Below are 17,033 nucleotides of genomic sequence, written 5' to 3'. Positions count from 1 at the left end.
GCTTTTAACACCCACACAATGCTGTTTGTTCTGTTAGTGGCAGCTTAATCCAAGGCCACTGACACCAACTCTTTGTTCCTACCTTTCTTCTGCTGCTTCAGCTGCTTCTGTTTTTTCTTCTTCAAGTTTTTTCAGGAGGCCATCTTTTTCCAACCTGCCATATAAATCTAAAATCTCCAATTCAAACACTTGGTTGATCCTTTTCTGAGCTTCATACCTGCTCTCTGCAGCCTGCAGCTGTCCTCTGAAAGATAAAGATCATCCAAAAAAATATGGGAAGTTTCACTTAATAAAGAACAGACATGATTGCAAAAACCTTTCCCAATGGAAGTTACCTTGCCTGGACTTTGACATCCTCTAAGTATTTCTTCTGTTCTAAAAGAAGGTGGTCTTTCTTGGCCAGATGAGATTCCAGTTCCAAAATCCGTTTTTGGGAGGTATCGAGCCTCTGATTCTGTTGGAGAACATGGCTTCTGTTTTTTTCTAATTCTTTCCGATAAGCAGTTTTCATCATTTCCACTTCCTAAAAAAAGATTGGAGTTTGTACTTTTAGAAAATGAACAATGCTATATCCATATTGAAAAACCAATGTAATAAGCATTGAGAAGGTACTGTAGATTATTGCTAGTGGAAATACAAACTTAGAACAACTTTCTGGAAAGCGAGCATGAGTATTCACCTAGTATCACTTTCTTGAAAATCATTTGAAACATGAATAGACATTTTTTCATAAAAATATGAATCACAGTATTACTTAGAAAAGCAAAAAACTGGAAACTCTATGAGTCTAATGTCAGGGAAACAGTAAAGTAAATTAAAGTACATCTTATAAGTTTTTAAAAAATAATGTATCAATAAAAACATTAAAAAGGATACTACAAAATTGTGTGACTGCATGAACAATTATGTGAACACAACCACTTGAAAAACAAATGAATATATGCCAATATTCACAGTTACAATTTCAATATAGTGTTCTCATGGGTCATTTGTTTACTTCTATATTTTTCTCCTTCTCCTAGCACTAGCTAAGGTAAAGCTAGAGAAGGCAATACAAGTGGAGCAGGTTTGCTCAAGCAAAGCATCATGTGCAGATTAGGTACCCTGACAATGTTGGTCAATCAGGCCAAGACAGGTGATCTGATCAGATGAGATGAGCTTAAAATACAGATATACACAAATGCAGAGAGAAAAGGCAGAAATGGATATTTTTCTAACAAGCATGTGTTACATTTGTTTTTATTTTTTAAAAATAAATCATAAGGAGCAAGGAGATAAACTTTCACAAAGGTGCCCCTTGCCTTGAAGATGTCTAGTAAACTCAATGCTTCCTAGGGTCTGAATGCAGATTTAAGCTCAGGACTGAGTATTAGATAATGTGGCCATCCCAGCTCACCAAATGGCTCCAGAGTTAAGCAAAGGTTAGATGAACAAATTTGACCTTTGCCATAAATAATGGTATTTATGTATATATAATCAAGCAAGGTACATCTATGTACATTCATTAATCCTTGCAACCACCTTATGAGGCAGTACGGCCAACAATTAACAGCTATTCCCCAAATGGTACTTGAATATCCACTCCTCTTCTACCTTTGACTAAACCGGAGTATATCCTTGCTCTAGTTCCAGGGGGCAAATCCTGATTGGTTCAAGTCAATGACTAGGTTAGGGATGGTCATATGACACAATCCTGGCCAAAAAGGGATGGGAAGTCTGATGAGGGTTTTCAGGAAAGGTTTCTTTGAAGACAAAAGACCCATAGGAGAGACTTCTTCAGTGGGACAATCATTGTGTCTACTTGTGATGTCTGTAATTTTGGCCCATATCTTGCTACCATAAGCAGAGCTAGTCCAAGGAAAAGCCAGTAGGATAAGTAAGGCAGTACAGAAAAAAGTGGAAATAACCTGCATCCTTGATGGTGTCCCCTTAAATTGCTGACTTGACCAATCTGGAAGTCACCTGCCTCTTGTCAGTGAAATAACAAATTTCTTATTGTTAAGTCAGTTTAGTTTCGTTGTTGTTGTTTTTGTGCTTACAACTGCAGGCATCCTATTACAAGTCAGTGGCATCACCCCATTTTATAGACTGTGCAACAGGGCCTAGAGAGATTAGGTGCTTTGCTCAAGGTCCCAAAGAGTACATGTATCTCAAACAATAAAATATATGCAGAGTCCAACCCATATATACATCTCTCAGGGATGTTAAAAAAAGTATTTAAGAAAGCTTTTACAAAGGTTCTCTTGTTCCTTAAGTTTGTTTTCCTTCTCTTCTTTTTCCAAAGTCATTATACATCCAAAATAAGTGATAGCTTATTTCCAGAGAAAGTTTCACATTTAACACACTTCTAAAGGGAGTCTGAATCTGATAGCAGAGGAGCTGAAAAGTAAGAAATAACTGTATTATGAAAATGACATCTCGTCAGTTCTAAGACTACTCCACTTTTGGTTGAAAAAGGTGTTCTACAAAGCACAAATTCTAGAAATCCTACAAGGCGGCCCATGTGTAATGGAGAAGTCTTACAGGGAGCATTTGAGCATTTTCTATTAAAATTCTACTCTTAATTCATTCACTAACATTACTCAAGGCTATTTATAAAGTGACATAAAACTTCTGCTTCACTTGTTACTGCAAAGGAGATGCTAAGCCTACGTATAATTGTGCCTAAGAGTCTACCCCAGAGATCCTCTTTTGTTGCTCAGATGTGGCCTCTCTCTTTTTAAGCCCATTCAGCAGTTAAACTCACTGCCCTCCCTGCTACGTGGGACAAAACTCCCAGGGGCGTAAATCTTCCTGGCAATATGGGACATCACTTCCAGGGATAGACTGGACCCAGTATTCTTTGGTCAAGTCTTCTTGACCAAAAGGGGGAAAAGAAATGAAACAAAATAAAGTTTCAGTGGCTGAGAGATTTCAAATGGAGTCAAGAGGTCATTCTGGAGGTTATTCTTATGTGCTATATAGATATCCCTTTGTAGTTTTTAGTGTATTGGAATAGCTGGAAGGAAATACCTGAAACTGTCGAACTGCAACCCAGAATCCTTGATTCTTGAAAATGGTGGTATGACTATGTAGCTTGTACGGTGTGACTTTGTGAGTGTGAAAACCTTGTAGCTCATACTCCTTTATCCAGTGTAAGGACAGATGAGTAGAAAAATGGGGACAAAAATTAAATGAAAAATAGAGTGGGAAGAGGGGGGTGAGATGTTTTAGGTATTCTTTTTTACTTTTATTTTTATTCTTATTTATTTTTTTCTTTGGAGTGGGGAAAATGTTCAAAAATTGATTGTGGTGATGAATGCACAACTATATGATAGGAATACACTGTGGATGATTGTATGGTATGTGAATGTATTTCAATAAAACTGAATTTAAAAAAAAAACTGCTTTAATACCATTGTTGAGGCACTAATTAATTAATGTAAGAGCATCCTGATGCTGGCCTTGTGGCCAGGACTGAACCACCATCTGCTGAAATTAGATTCAACATTGAAAGGAAGAAAAAATGATATGTAAACCAGCATCACAGTCCTGAAAGTTAAGAGGGGAATAGTCTGTAGATAAATAATGTGACTTATGTAGAGTTGCACATTAGTCTTTGTAATTATTGTAATTACTGACTCTCTAACATTCTACAAAGCTGAAAACATGATTTCAACATTGTGTTAGATTTGTGCATTTTATTTTACTGACCATTTTATTCCCCTTTCTTTTTCTTTGTCGTTCTCTTTATTTTTTAAAGGGGACACGGAGAGAAAAACATTTTCAGCACTTGCTCTATACCAATTATTAGCAAGTACTCTCACTTATACCTTAATTTCAGAGCAATAAGGGGAAACAAGGTCACATGATGGCTGAAAAGTATTTATATTCCTAGGCTGGGGAGAGGTGGGAATGGGCAACATGACTACCATTACATCTTTTGGAAACCAATAGATTCATAAAACCATTCTATATGATATGCCTCATACATACTTCCTGGATCTTAAGGTTTTGGCTTCCCCTAGCTCCAGCATACCTTTGTGGTATCTGCATGCTTGTTCTGCAGTTGTTCCAAATACAGCTCGTTGACTTCCCCGAGAACCAACAGCTGTCTGTTTAAGAACTCCATCTGCTGTTGGACTGACTCACTATTTGAAAGCTAACAAAACACATAAACAAGCAAAGTGAAAAATGTGACAACACAAAACTAGCAAAAGGACTAGAAAAGAGAACCAGCTAGGAGCAAACTATTTCAGAGGGTAGAATAAGCAACACCTATGGTTTCAAATTCCCTTCCTGGGGAGGAAGGCACCCAAGGGAAACAAAAATGGACAGAAATTCTTTAAAATTGTGCTATGCAAAGGGGAAGAAGTACAGATAAGCTATATTAAATCTGGCCACCCACAGGAATCTTGGAAAATTTAGCTATATACACAACCACCACAATAGGGACTTTAGGTCATGGGATAGCCCCAGGGGAAACACTCCCATTCTTGAAACCTGAACATATTTTCTACATTTATGTAAGCAAGGCATAAGAAAGAGTTCCTCAGGATATACTTAGACCAGAATTCAAGCAGGATAATTCTTTGTTGTGGGGCACTGGCCAGTGCATTGTAGAATATTTAGCACCTCTAGCCTCTACCTAATACACCATCCCCTACAGTTGTGACAACCAAAAATGTCCGCAGATGTTGTCACATGTGTCCTTAGGGGAGGGAAGGAGGGTAGAATTGCCCCCGTTTGAGAACTCCTGACAGGACATACAAGAAATATATACTTCCTGTCTAAAGGAAAAATGTCAGCAAGTTCTGTGAAAACAGATGAAAGTGTGTCTCATCTCTTACCTTTTGAGAAACCTGACTGAGCAGTAGTTCAGTGTGACACACCTTGCTGTTGGCCTTCTTTAATTCTATCCGTAGCTCTGCAATCATATTCCTGCAGTCTTCCAGCTTTGTCTACTCAAAGAGATGTCAGTATGAAGTTATAGCAACACTGTCAGGACAGGTCATGAATCTACCTGGCTGTCAGCCCACAGACAACTGGTAATGCCTAGTTCCTCAATTCCTCTACTATTCTTGGGCCATTAAGATTTGACTTCTTACTTTTAAAAGTAAGTCACGGTTGATTTCTGAGTGTTTAACAAAAGGTAAAAACAAAAACAAAAACAAAACTCAACCTTAGATCCACAGTTCCCAAACTGCACCAAAAAGCCCTGAGGCAATGCAGAAAATTCACAGGGATGACACAGGAATGTCTTAAAATTTTGAGGGAAACACAGTGACATCTATTGGAAATCATATGAACTACTAACTAGCTGGAGGTAGGTCAGTTTCAGTATTGACTATGCTATATTCCTTTAGATGATATCATAGCTTTGCAAAGCTGGGCTTTCAGAGGTTGCTGTGATAAAAAGCAAATTCAGTGAGAAAATCAACGTGAAACAAGAAATTGAGGGGTGTTAGTGTCCAATCTGATTCTGAGAAACTGCAGTGCCCAACAGGTACAAAAAGCATTTAGGAAGTAGCTGCGGTTGTTTAAAAACGAAATTTCAAAAATTGCTTTAAATTTTTCAGTATTATTTTCAAACAGCTATTAACTGTTAGAGCATAAATACTAATTAAACTGTTTGGATCTACATAATAAACGAAACTTTTAGGTATTTGGTTTTGGCTGTAGAGTGTCAGGAAAAACTACTGAGACATTTAAGGGGACTGTGAACTAAGAAAGTTTGGGAACCTCTGCCATAAATAAAAATTCATCTGACATGAAACATAACTGCCATGATTTTAGAGAGACAAGTATTTTATTTTAGTTAACATCAACAAGGAGCCAACATTTAATGAATTAGTTTTGCTCTCCTCTCATTTGCTCTCATGCCCTCTGTTGGTTGACTTTGCTTGGTGTTACAATTTATACCTGCAATTCCTGGCTCTGGTTGTAGAATTCTTCTCGGTCATGTTGTAGCTGTCTGATCTGGCTATGAAGCTGGGTTACCACAGTGTCACGCTGCTCCTGAAGCTGACTGTATCTGGCTTGTTCTTTTTGCAGACTAACCTTCCATATCTGGATGTCCTTCTCTTGTAACTTCAACTGATCTTTCTAGCAGAGACAAAGATGCCATCATTTTAGCTGCCTTCCAACACTGGCATTGATACTCAAGTTTAACACATGCTGCGAACATTTTATCCGAACAGTTATAAGCTACCCTGAAATTTGCAACCACAGACCCAGAATATGACAGTTCATTACTGTCTTATTTGACTTCAGGTCAAGGTTTTCCAAATTAGCATATTGATCTTAAGTTGCTTAACAAACTTTCCTCAGGCATCAACTCGCTTCCCAAACTTTCAAAAGTCCTAAAAACTGGAACTGGAATAAAACCTCTAATACATGGTACTGATTAAGTTTACTAAAATGATTAAATTAAGCAGGTCATCTTAATCATAAGCTTCTTTTCCCCCTAGGCAGCATATGATAACTAATATTTACTGAATGTTAAAATGTGCCAAGCATTGAGCCAGTGCTTTACTGACATTATTTCTTCTAACCTTCAAAACTTAAAAAAGCAGGTACTGCTATTATTATTCTCATTTTATAGAATGGGTAACAGAGACTTCAAGAGGCTAAATTACTTTTCCAAGGAAATAAGTGGTAGAGCCAAGATGCAATTTCCAGGTCTGACTGGCTTCACAACCACCACACCATACTGTACTTAAGTGTTATACCTATACAATGCAACAGCTTTAGGAGAGTTGGTTTCACATTTGGAAAAACAAATTAATCATTTGGCCCTGTGACAATTATGTCCCCCAGAAAAGCCATGTTCTTTAATGCAATCTTGTAGGGGCAGACTTAGTTTTTTATTAGGGTGGAAACTTTTGATTGAATATTTCCATGAAGATGCGACCCACTCAACCATGGGTGAGAATTCTGATTAAATTATCTCCATGGAAGTATGGCCCCATCCATTCAGGGTGGGTTTTGATTAGTTCACTGGAGTATTTAAGAGAAAAGCTAAGAACGGACACAGACATAGACGCTTGCTGACCCTTGGAGATGCTTGGGTATGCAGACAGAAGGATGTCTGGAGATGCTAAGCCAAGAGATAAGCCCAGAGTTTGCCCTGGAGAAGAGAGGTCCCCCAGACGCTTAGAGAGAAACATCCTGGGAGAAACAAGCAAGGACACACAGGAGCTGAGAGGGAGGAGCTAAGAGAAACCCAGAGACATTTTGGAGAATGCCATTTTGAAACCAGAACCTGGGAGCAAAGGACCAGCAGATGCCAGCCATGTGCCGCCCCAGCTGATAGAGGTGTTCTGAACACCACTGGCCTCGACCTTCAGTGACGGTATCCTCTGGTTGATGCCTTAGCTTGGATACTTTTATGGCCACATAACTGTAAATCTGCAACCTAATAAATCCCCTTTATAAAAGCCAATCCATTTCTGGTATTTTCATTCTAGCAGCGTTAGCAAACCAGAAGAGATTTGGTTAGGACTTTGTTCTTATCTACATTATGATGGAATGAAAACATTTTTACAATTGGAAAAAACATGTCTTTTTGGGGTCCATTGGATGGAATGTCCCAGTTTGGATATATTATGCCCCCAAGAAAAGCCATATTCTTTAATGCAATCTTGTGGGGGCAGACTTAGTTTTTTTATTAGGGTGGAAACTTGATTGAATGCTTCCATGGAGATGTAACCCTCTCAACTGTGGGTGAGAACTCTGATTAAATTATTTCCATTGAGGTGTGGACCCTGCCCATTCAGGGTGGGTCTTAATTAGTTCACTGGACTACTTAAGAGAGCTCCAGAACCAGCGTTGATGCTTGCTGATGCTTGGAGACTCTTGGAGATGTAGACAGGAGCATGTTTGGAGATGCTAACAGATGAAGCCCAGAGTCTGCCCCAGAGAAACTAAGAAAGGACCCCCAGATGCTTAGAGAGAATCTTCCTGGAAGAAAGAAGCAAGGAAGCAAAGAAGGTGAGAGAGAGGAGCTAAGAGAAACCCAGAGACATTTTGGAGAATGCCATTTTGAAATGCAACCCAAGATCAAAGGAACAGCAGACGCCAGCCACATGCCTTCCAAGCTGACAGAAATGCTCCAGCCACCACTGGCCTTCCTTCAGTGAAGGTATACTCTTGTTGATGCCTTAGTTTGGACACTTTTATGGCCTTAGAACTGTCAATTTGTACCCGAATAAATCCCCTTCATAAAAGCCAATTCATTTCTGGTATTTTGCATAACTGCAGCTTTAGCAAACTGGAACAGGCCCTTTTACCATCATAGTCCATTACAAACAACCAAAAATCATTTGCCACCACAGTTTCTGAGATCTACAAGGGAATTCAGAGATCTAGCCACTTACATCTTAACCTCAGAGATTAAGCGACCTGCCACAAGCCATACAAGTGGTAAGCAGAAGAACTAGAGCTACACTGAGAACTTTGATCTCCACTCAGCCATTGCTTATTACAAGCTATCATGCTGACCCAAAGCAAAATAAAAAACTGAAATCCAACAACCAACCCTGCTCCCAACTCCCTCAAAAAAAAAAAAAAAAAAAAAAGTCCTCACCATAGCAGCATTATGTTCCTCCAGAGCTGCTGCTTTGATCACCTTCCGGAGGAGTCGCCTGTTCCGAAGAGCATGCTGCTGCCTCTTAAAACGCTCATAGAGCAACTGGTTGTGCAGTAAAAGCAACTGGTTACGGAGGGTGTGGATCTCATCTGAGGGAGGAGAGCCTAATTTTAAAGCAGAGGGAGGGTGGCAGAGATGCTTTTTATATAAAGTTCAATCAAAGTGCTTCCCCCACTGCCCCACTCCACATTTTGTTAGTTTAACAAACAAAATGCTCTAAAAATCAAATCCCCACTTACTTTGCAAATGACCACTTGATTCCCTGCACAATCATTTATTAGGAGAGGGGTAAAATGTATTTACTATCTGTCTTCCTTTTAAAGGAATATAAAGGGGTAAAATATCAGATGATTCTATCAGAGCTTTATTTCCCCCCACAAACCTAAATCATATATATACAAATTTAGGACTCCCTTTCTATTTCTCAGGGCCCTTCTTTCAGTGTTATGTTTTCCACCAAGAACTCTCCCACTACCATTTACTTCACTTGAGTGTTTTCCAGAAAAGCTTGCTGTAAACATGTGTACTTTTTACACTTCCATTCTTAAGCACATGGTATTTTTGCTTTTCAGAAATAGGAAATGCTGACTTTGCAACCCTTGAGATACTTTAGCCAAGTAGATAACAGGGGCTGGAGCAGTAGGGGAAATCTGATTTCTATAGGGCACCTCCTTCAAGGACAGAAAAGGCAACAAGCATGTGGGGAACCATATGGGCTAGATGTGGAGCTAAAATAACAATTTTACCTCCAAAGTGGGTCCAGTCGACAGACTTGCTGGGTAAAGACAACCTAAGAAGAAAGTTTTTGAGTAACAAAGTTACCGATTTTACCTAGAAAAACTTATCTGGACTTTCAGTTGTAGCAAGGTTAGATCATTTCCTTTTTGTCAAAATTCACATTGGCAAAAGAAAGTTTTACACTCCTGTACGAGTTGCAGGAAAAGCCTAACGGTGGGTGAAACAGAGGACCATTATTTATGACCACTGAAGAAAGCAGATATGTTCTAATAGCAAGCTCATATTGCTTCAGCACAGTGACCTATATTTTTCGGCCAGGTCTCCAAAGCAACTGAGTAAGAAAACACACTGAAAGCTGTTTTCAGCCCTCTCTGTTGAAATATACAGGGAGTAGCCCTGCTTGAGAAACTACTCTTATCCAAGTTTAAGGAAAATAGTAGGCAATTTACTGCAGCCTATTATGCCAAATCCCATTTAAAAAGAAGACTCTTAAATATTACAATCCCTATCAAATTCCACCTTAGGGTTACTATATTGAAAAATAAAAACTAACATCCCTAAGAATCTGTTTAGAAATGGCAGAGGATTCAAATTCTAGACTAGTTATTCCCTTATTCTTTCCCTGAATATACTTTGTAATAGGTAATTTTAAAACAAGGGTTGAAAACAGTGTCACGGATAGATTTCTTTCTAGGAACCTTGTATGCTATCCTAGGGAGTAGGGGAGAGGAGGTAAGGTTATCATGAACTTGCATTGGAATACTGTTGATTTATCTTCTCTCTAATGAGCCATGCTACCAAAATAGAAAAACTAACTCTCGGGCAACAATTATAAATAGAGAGGGAGACACTATGACAAATACTCTTGGATTACTTGAAATATCATAGCCTCATCCTCAAATTTTCAAAGCACAAACATGAAAGCATTTGAGCTTCCTCACAGTATAGCAGCACAAAATGGCCTATTTATAAAAGACTCATTTTTTTAAAGGGAATAGTATCTAAAGAATTATCCCAATTTAATGGGCATATATATATAAAAAATCATATATAAATAATAATATATAAATCATATATAAAAAATATATAAAAAAAGGCAACAGATTAGATGGCCATACAACAACATAGGACGAAGAGTGGCTGCCTTCAGAAAAGAACATGAAGAACAATTTTTATTACCATCCTTATGCTTTCTTTATTTTATAATAAAATCAAATGTTTAAATTTTAAATAAAAAGAAAACAGCTTCAAAAGTCCCTTACTTGTTAAGTTCCTTGGTGTGTGCATCTGCTCCCTGCTGTATTAGTCTATCCAGTACTTCCATTGGGGAGGGAGAGGGAGCATAATCTTCCTCTGTGTTTCCTTTTACCTTCTTTAATAGTTCCTCAGTCTTCTTGCTGACAAACTGATAGGCAGTCTTTGGCAATGCCACCTCAAAGAGATGATCATATGGGGGATGCTGCCCACTTCCAAACCCCACTCCCCTCTGAGGTGGAATTTTACAAGGGCTGGGAGTGAGGATACTCATCTCCAAAGAAGTCTGGCGTTCCCTATTGCCAGCAGGGCTTTCATCAGCACCTCCACAGGGTAGGTCGATGGGAGTAAAGGCTTGCTTTGGTGTGTCAGGCCCAAGCTTGTCCAGGGAGGAGTTTAAAGGCTCAGGGTTCACATTAGTACCCTGAGCACCAGAGGCTGCTGAATGGGTCTTCCGCTGTGAACCTGGGAGACTGTCACGGTAGAAAGGAGAGTCAAATCCTCCTCGTGGAACCACAGGCTCAGCATCTGCTGTAGTGATCTCAGAAAGTTCTTTAGATATTGCAGCTGAGAAGAGAAAGAAAAGAAACAAGAGAAACTGCAGTAAATACTCAATCTGGATAAGGTCGGGTAGTTTGGATTTGCATGTTGTCATGTACTAGTGTCACCCAGAAGGGCAGACAAAAAGTGGCACCCCTTTACCTGACTATAGGACCTAGATTTAAAACACCCATATTTTTCCCCCAGCGGAGAAAAAAACAAGTGAACCTGTGTATTTTGACACTAAATCATGGTTTTACAGCAGAAAGAGGATCAAGTTTTATTATCTCACAGCAATCTTACACAGGACCAGAATCTCACATACATTACCTTCTTCTTTATCTTTTTCAATACTATCTTCATCAGAGGCCAGATCACCTAAAAATTCTGGAAGATCACTTAGAGTGACAGAACCTTTGCCACCAGGTATCTCTTCTAAAGAGGAACAAAGATAATTCAAATTGCATAAATACACTTGTAATCCATATAACTGTAAAATTGCTTACACTGTAATAGAATATGTCTATAATAACTCTTTCTGCTGATCTGAGAAGGCTGGAAATGGCTCTCTCCAGGGGTACAATTACAGAAGCCTAAGATATTATAAATAATCTAATTAAGGTTACCAAAAAAATTAAATTCTCAGTCTTTAATGTCTCAGAGAACAGCTAAAAACCACATAATTTGACCAGATCAAAACTCTTAACAGGTACTTGTTGCAATAGCTTAAAAGATTTTTTTTTTTTTAATGCTCCTATTAGCTTGGCTTTCAAGAATCAATCACTCGTTGTTTCATTTTCTCTAGACTTCAGTGATTTGCAGTATTCCGGAATTTCCTCTTTTCTACTAACCTTGCTTCTATATATATTAATCCAACAAGAGACAAGCAAGATCTACTGTTACCCACAGAGATTTTTTTTTTTTACCTAATCCTCTGTCATTAGGAAGATGGTGTTGCCTGTGTAGACATGGCCTTGCAGAATCTGTTCTCTCTTCCTGAAAAGATAAGTACCATTTACATCACAAAGTGAAAAACTGAATACATGTTTTCTGATTTAAGAAAAATATCCTAAATATCCTGAATCTAAAATAACATTTTAAGATTTTATAAAGAAGTATAAAGGTTAGTCCAGGAATTCTTAAAGTGTTTGGTATCAGAATGCCTTTAAATTCTTAAAAATTACCAAGAACCCCAAGAGCTTTTGTTTACGTGGCTATATAGACATATTATAACTACTGACAGATAATGTATTAGAAATTAAAATTAAGAAAATTAAAAAATATTTATTAATTCACTTAAAAATAACAAACCAAATTACATGTTAACATAAATAGCATATATTTTATGAAAAATAACTACACTTTCCAAAACAAAAATAATAGTTAGAAGAGTAGAGCTTTTATATTTGGCTTAATGGAAGAAAGCTGGATTCTCATACCTATCCACCTCTTCATTCTATTTATTGCAATATGTTGTTTTGGTTTACGTATAAGAAGAAATCTGGCATCCCACAGATATGTAATTGCAAAAGGTAAAAGTATGTTGTCAGACTTATCAGTTAATTGTGGTATTCTTTGATTTTACAACAAAACTTGACAAATGATAGTTTCTTAAAGGTTAATTATGATATGGAATCTGAAACCATACTGTTCCAGTTTGCTAATGCTGCCGTTTTGCAAAATACCAGAAACAGATTGGCTTTTATAGAGGGGGTTTATTTGTTTACACAGTTACAGTCTTAAGTGTCCCTCAGCAATAGGGTACCTTCACTGGAGAAAGGCCATTGGCATCCGGTAAACCTCTGTTAGCTCGGAAGGCACATGGCTGGCGTCTGCTTGCTCCCAGGTTGCGTTTCAAAATGGCATTCTCCAAAATGTTGCTCTTGGGGTGTTTTATCTTCTCTTAGCTGCAGCTCCTCTTCAAAATGTCACTCTCAGTTGCTCTGAGGTCCTTCTGGTCTGTGAATTCCTTTATAGGACTCCAGTGATCCAATTAACACCCTCCCTGAATGGATGGCGTAACACCTCCATGGAAATTATCCAATCAAATGCTTCACTCACAGTTGACTGAGTTACATCTCCATGGAAACACTCAATCAAAGGTTTCCAATCGAATCAACACTAATACATCTGCCCCCCCAAAATGCATCAAAGATAATGGCATTTTGGGGGGACATAATACATCCAAAGTGGCACACATACCAATTAACTTTTCATACAGTGTTAACATCCACTGATCTAACTTACACTCTGAACACACCTTTGACCTATGCATGATTCTGTAACATCATGCATTGGTCATTTGTAAAATTTTGTTTCACCAACTTATATGGATCTTTCAAATGCTTATATATTTCATTATACAATAATGTGCTGGTTTGAATCATCATGTCCCCCAAAGAAGCCATATTCTTTAATACAATCTTGTGGGGGCAGACTGATTAGGGTGGAACTTTTGATTAGATTATTTCCATGGAGTTGTAGCCCTAACCTTTCAGGGTGCATCTTGATTAGTTCACTGGAGCATTTAAAAGAGAGATAAGAGCTTCTAAGACACAGATACAGACACTTGCTGACGCCTGGATATGCTTGGAGATGCAGACAGAAGGATATCTGGAGATGCTAAGCTAAGAGATGAAGCCCAGAATTTGCCCCAGAGAAGCTGAGAGAGGTCACCCAGATGCTTAGAGAGAAATGCCCTGGGAGAAAGAAGCAAGGACACACAGGAGCTGAGAGAGAGAAGCAAAGACAGAAGCCCAGAGACATGTTGGAGAAAGCCATTTTGAAACAGAACCCAGGAGCAAAGGACCAGCAGATGCCAGCCACATGCCTTCGCAACTCACAGAGGTGTTCCAGGCACCATTGGCCTTCCTTCAGTGAAGTTACCTTCGTGTTGATGCCTTAGTTGGACACTTTCATAGCCTTAGAACTGTCGATTTGTAACCTAATAAATCCCCTTTATAAAAGCCAATCCATTTCTGGTATTTTGCATAACAGCAAACCAGAACAAATATCAAAAAAAAAAAAAAAAAAAAAAAAATCAAGATTTCCAAGACATTCCAATTTTATAAGAAAAGTCTTGGGAAGCTACCAACCTCATGGTGTCAGATACTAGTTTTTAAATATTCTAATTTTCATCTGAATGTTGAATTTTATCATTGGTAGCAAACACGTCAGTTGTTTTCCTTGTAGTGACAGAATCACTTTATCAATTAAGAAACTACCTGTGAAACACCTAAGTCTTAACATCCATAGTTCATCAGTTGTTCTTTCAAAGAAAACTGGTGTTCCTTGGGAAAAAACAGCTGGTTCAGCTTTTAACTCAAATAATTGCAAGAATGCTTAAGCAAAAGTGCTTTGGTATGCAGTAAAATTGCTTTATGCATACTTCCTATTTGTCACACAGAATATTAAAAATTCATATTCTCAGGGGCTGAGACTTAATAAAATTAATAAATATTACTGCTTTATATAAAGCACTCAAGTTGTAGGCAGTTTTTTTCTTCTTTTTTAAACTGAGAGAGCATGGCAGGGAAGAATGCAATGCTTACTAGGACAATTTGGTGCCTGCCTTAATTCATGCTAAGGCACCAGTCACTATGCCCATCATTCTTTTTGTACCATCAGTACAAATGTCAATGCAGTAAAACAGGCAAGTAGGCTCCACAGAAGAGTTTCAGGACCCCAGGGATCTGCTGGACCACAATTTTGAGAACTGCAGGTTAGCCCATTTTCAATTGTTTGGATTCAAACACATCACATTTTGGGTCAAAATTATATCTGGCATAATTAGGCTTTACAAATGAGGATACAGGCAAACCACTGTGCCTGGGCAGAGGAACTAAAGATGAACTGACACTTACCCTCTTGGGGGGTGTGACTGTGGCCTGGGGAAGTGAAATGTGCACATAGTCATCCGAATGACAGAGTGGGGCTGGAGGAGGAGAGGTTGCTGGGGTTCCCAGAGGAGTTCCTTTTCCACCTGCTCAGAGACAAGGGCAGAATATATACGAACACTTAGTCTAACTATTAGAAAAACTGCTTATTTTTTTTCCAGCCTATTATTACAAATAAAGCTACTACAGTTAACTTTCTGGGGATCTAGATCAACCCTTTTTTTTTAAGGTTCATTTTACATGTTCTGAATGCCCAAGAGGTTTGCATTAAGTATCAGAAAAAAGAGGTTTATGACTAAAAGTGGCCCCTAAACTCATTATCAGATCTAAGAGACAGTTCCTTCTATTATAAAAGGCAGGCCAAAATCAGCCAAACAAATACACCCTGAGACATACATACCAGTTGTACCAAAGACTTTACTGTAAGGGTGGGACAACTCAGGTGGGACATTTCCAGGAGAAGTTGGAGGAGTGGTCATACCACAAACCATAGATGGGCTCCAAAGAGTAGCCTAGGAAGTTAACAAAAGTATGTCAGCAAAGGCAAATGAATATTAAGTTGTCCACAAGGTTTATACCCACAAATCAATGTTCAGCTTAAATTTAGTCTTTCCAATTGTAAAAAGGCATCTTATTAAAGCTCTATCAAAAGACAAGTTGCATTTTCTAAGTCTAGACTCCAAAATGAACCCAAGTGGTAACAGTAACTGTCTTTGTTAATTAATATCAGGGATCCTTAAAAGTGACACCTGAAATGAACAGTGTAAGATTTTTCCAACCATATACTAAATCCTGACCCAAAGGGCCAGCTTCAACGGAAAGCAGAGAGGAGAGCAGGCACACTGTTTTACACCATACTTGTGGCGGCTCAGTTAACAGCCGTGTTGATGGAGAACTCAGAGTCTGAGGTAGCTGCCCTGGTGTATTTAACAACATCAGCCAAGAAGAGGAGTAAGGGGTAGAAGTAGCACTCCCTGAAATGAAAGGGAAAGAACACATAGGGTTAATGTGTTGTTTGAGATTGCTCTGACAATAAATTATGATGCTGTAAACCATTTGATAATATTTAATTCTCTATATTAAAAAAAAAAATATGAGGGGCTTCCTGCTATCCTTAGGGACAAAGTAAAAATATTAAGGAGGTTCTTTAAATACTCTTTGGAAATAAAGGTTACTAAGGTTTGATGTCTAATTAAGCCTCAAAAAAGCACAACCTGATGACAGCTTCAGTGGGTACTACCTACAGATGAAACCTAGATTTTTAAATAAATTGAATCTAAACAGTCTAGATTCATTAACACCGTGTCAATGCTCTAGCCAAGAAGACTTTCCACTTTTTTCTAATAGCAGAAAGATTTCCTTATAAGAGGAGGCCTAGAAATCAAATACTTGAACCCATTTTTTTCTTTTGTATGTGTTGAAGACATATCCCCAAGTCTGCTGACATACTATTAAGTAAGAATTCAAGGACATAGGACTCTAAGTTATAATTACCCACACAACTTGAAGGAGGAATTAATTAGAAAAAAAATGGAAGAAAATTCAAATTTAAAATACTGGGGAAAAAGTTTCTAAGACCTGAACTAAGTTTTACTCTAGGAAAAGAAAATAAAGTCAACAAAATAAACAATGTATTCCAGAAACAAAGTTGCAAAGCAGATAAGTACCAAAGTCACTTTTTACCATAGCTATTCTGTGTATCAACATAAAGGCTGGTGGTGATATCAGCTGAACGATGAGGAAAGCGTGATGAGATCTGATGAAACACAGAATAGCCATCTTCATATGAGGCTTCTGTAGGATCCAGAGAGATTTTGGCACACTCTATTACAACGTCATGAGTTTCTAATCTCTTCCACCTGTAAAAAAGCAATAAAGTCAAGAAATGCAAATTTTAATCCATTCAATTAAATATTTAGAGTACCAACTTTGTGCTGGCCACCGAGATAGGTTTAGAAATGAACAAGGCAGAACCA

At 38.2% G+C, this 17,033-nt stretch overlaps 1 protein-coding gene across 4 annotated transcripts in view; it reads right to left on the bottom strand.

Moving 5' to 3' along the window:
* TSC1 (TSC complex subunit 1) overlaps positions 1-17,033 on the bottom strand; it is a 108,592-nt gene that overhangs the window by 5,952 nt on the left and 85,607 nt on the right. For 3 of the 4 annotated variants that reach the window (XM_037851202.1, XM_037851203.1, XM_037851201.1), the window contains 14 exons: positions 16,741-16,916; positions 15,916-16,031; positions 15,458-15,569; positions 15,025-15,146; positions 12,088-12,157; positions 11,492-11,596; positions 10,630-11,188; positions 9,376-9,419; positions 8,567-8,733; positions 5,902-6,084; positions 4,830-4,940; positions 4,019-4,141; positions 336-523; positions 83-244 (listed from right to left, as the gene is read on the bottom strand). In XM_037851202.1, coding sequence (XP_037707130.1) covers positions 83-244; positions 336-523; positions 4,019-4,141; positions 4,830-4,940; positions 5,902-6,084; positions 8,567-8,733; positions 9,376-9,419; positions 10,630-11,188; positions 11,492-11,596; positions 12,088-12,157; positions 15,025-15,146; positions 15,458-15,569; positions 15,916-16,031; positions 16,741-16,916 — 2,238 coding nt within the window. The remainder of the gene's footprint in view (positions 1-82; positions 245-335; positions 524-4,018; positions 4,142-4,829; positions 4,941-5,901; positions 6,085-8,566; positions 8,734-9,375; positions 9,420-10,629; positions 11,189-11,491; positions 11,597-12,087; positions 12,158-15,024; positions 15,147-15,457; positions 15,570-15,915; positions 16,032-16,740; positions 16,917-17,033) is intronic. The other variant, XM_037851204.1, reaches the window with a different exon arrangement.

The sequence above is a fragment of the Choloepus didactylus genome, chromosome 10 (genome assembly GCF_015220235.1).
Source record: "Choloepus didactylus isolate mChoDid1 chromosome 10, mChoDid1.pri, whole genome shotgun sequence".
Taxonomy (NCBI): domain Eukaryota; kingdom Metazoa; phylum Chordata; class Mammalia; order Pilosa; family Megalonychidae; genus Choloepus; species Choloepus didactylus.
This window is presented reverse-complemented; position numbering and strand designations above follow the sequence as displayed.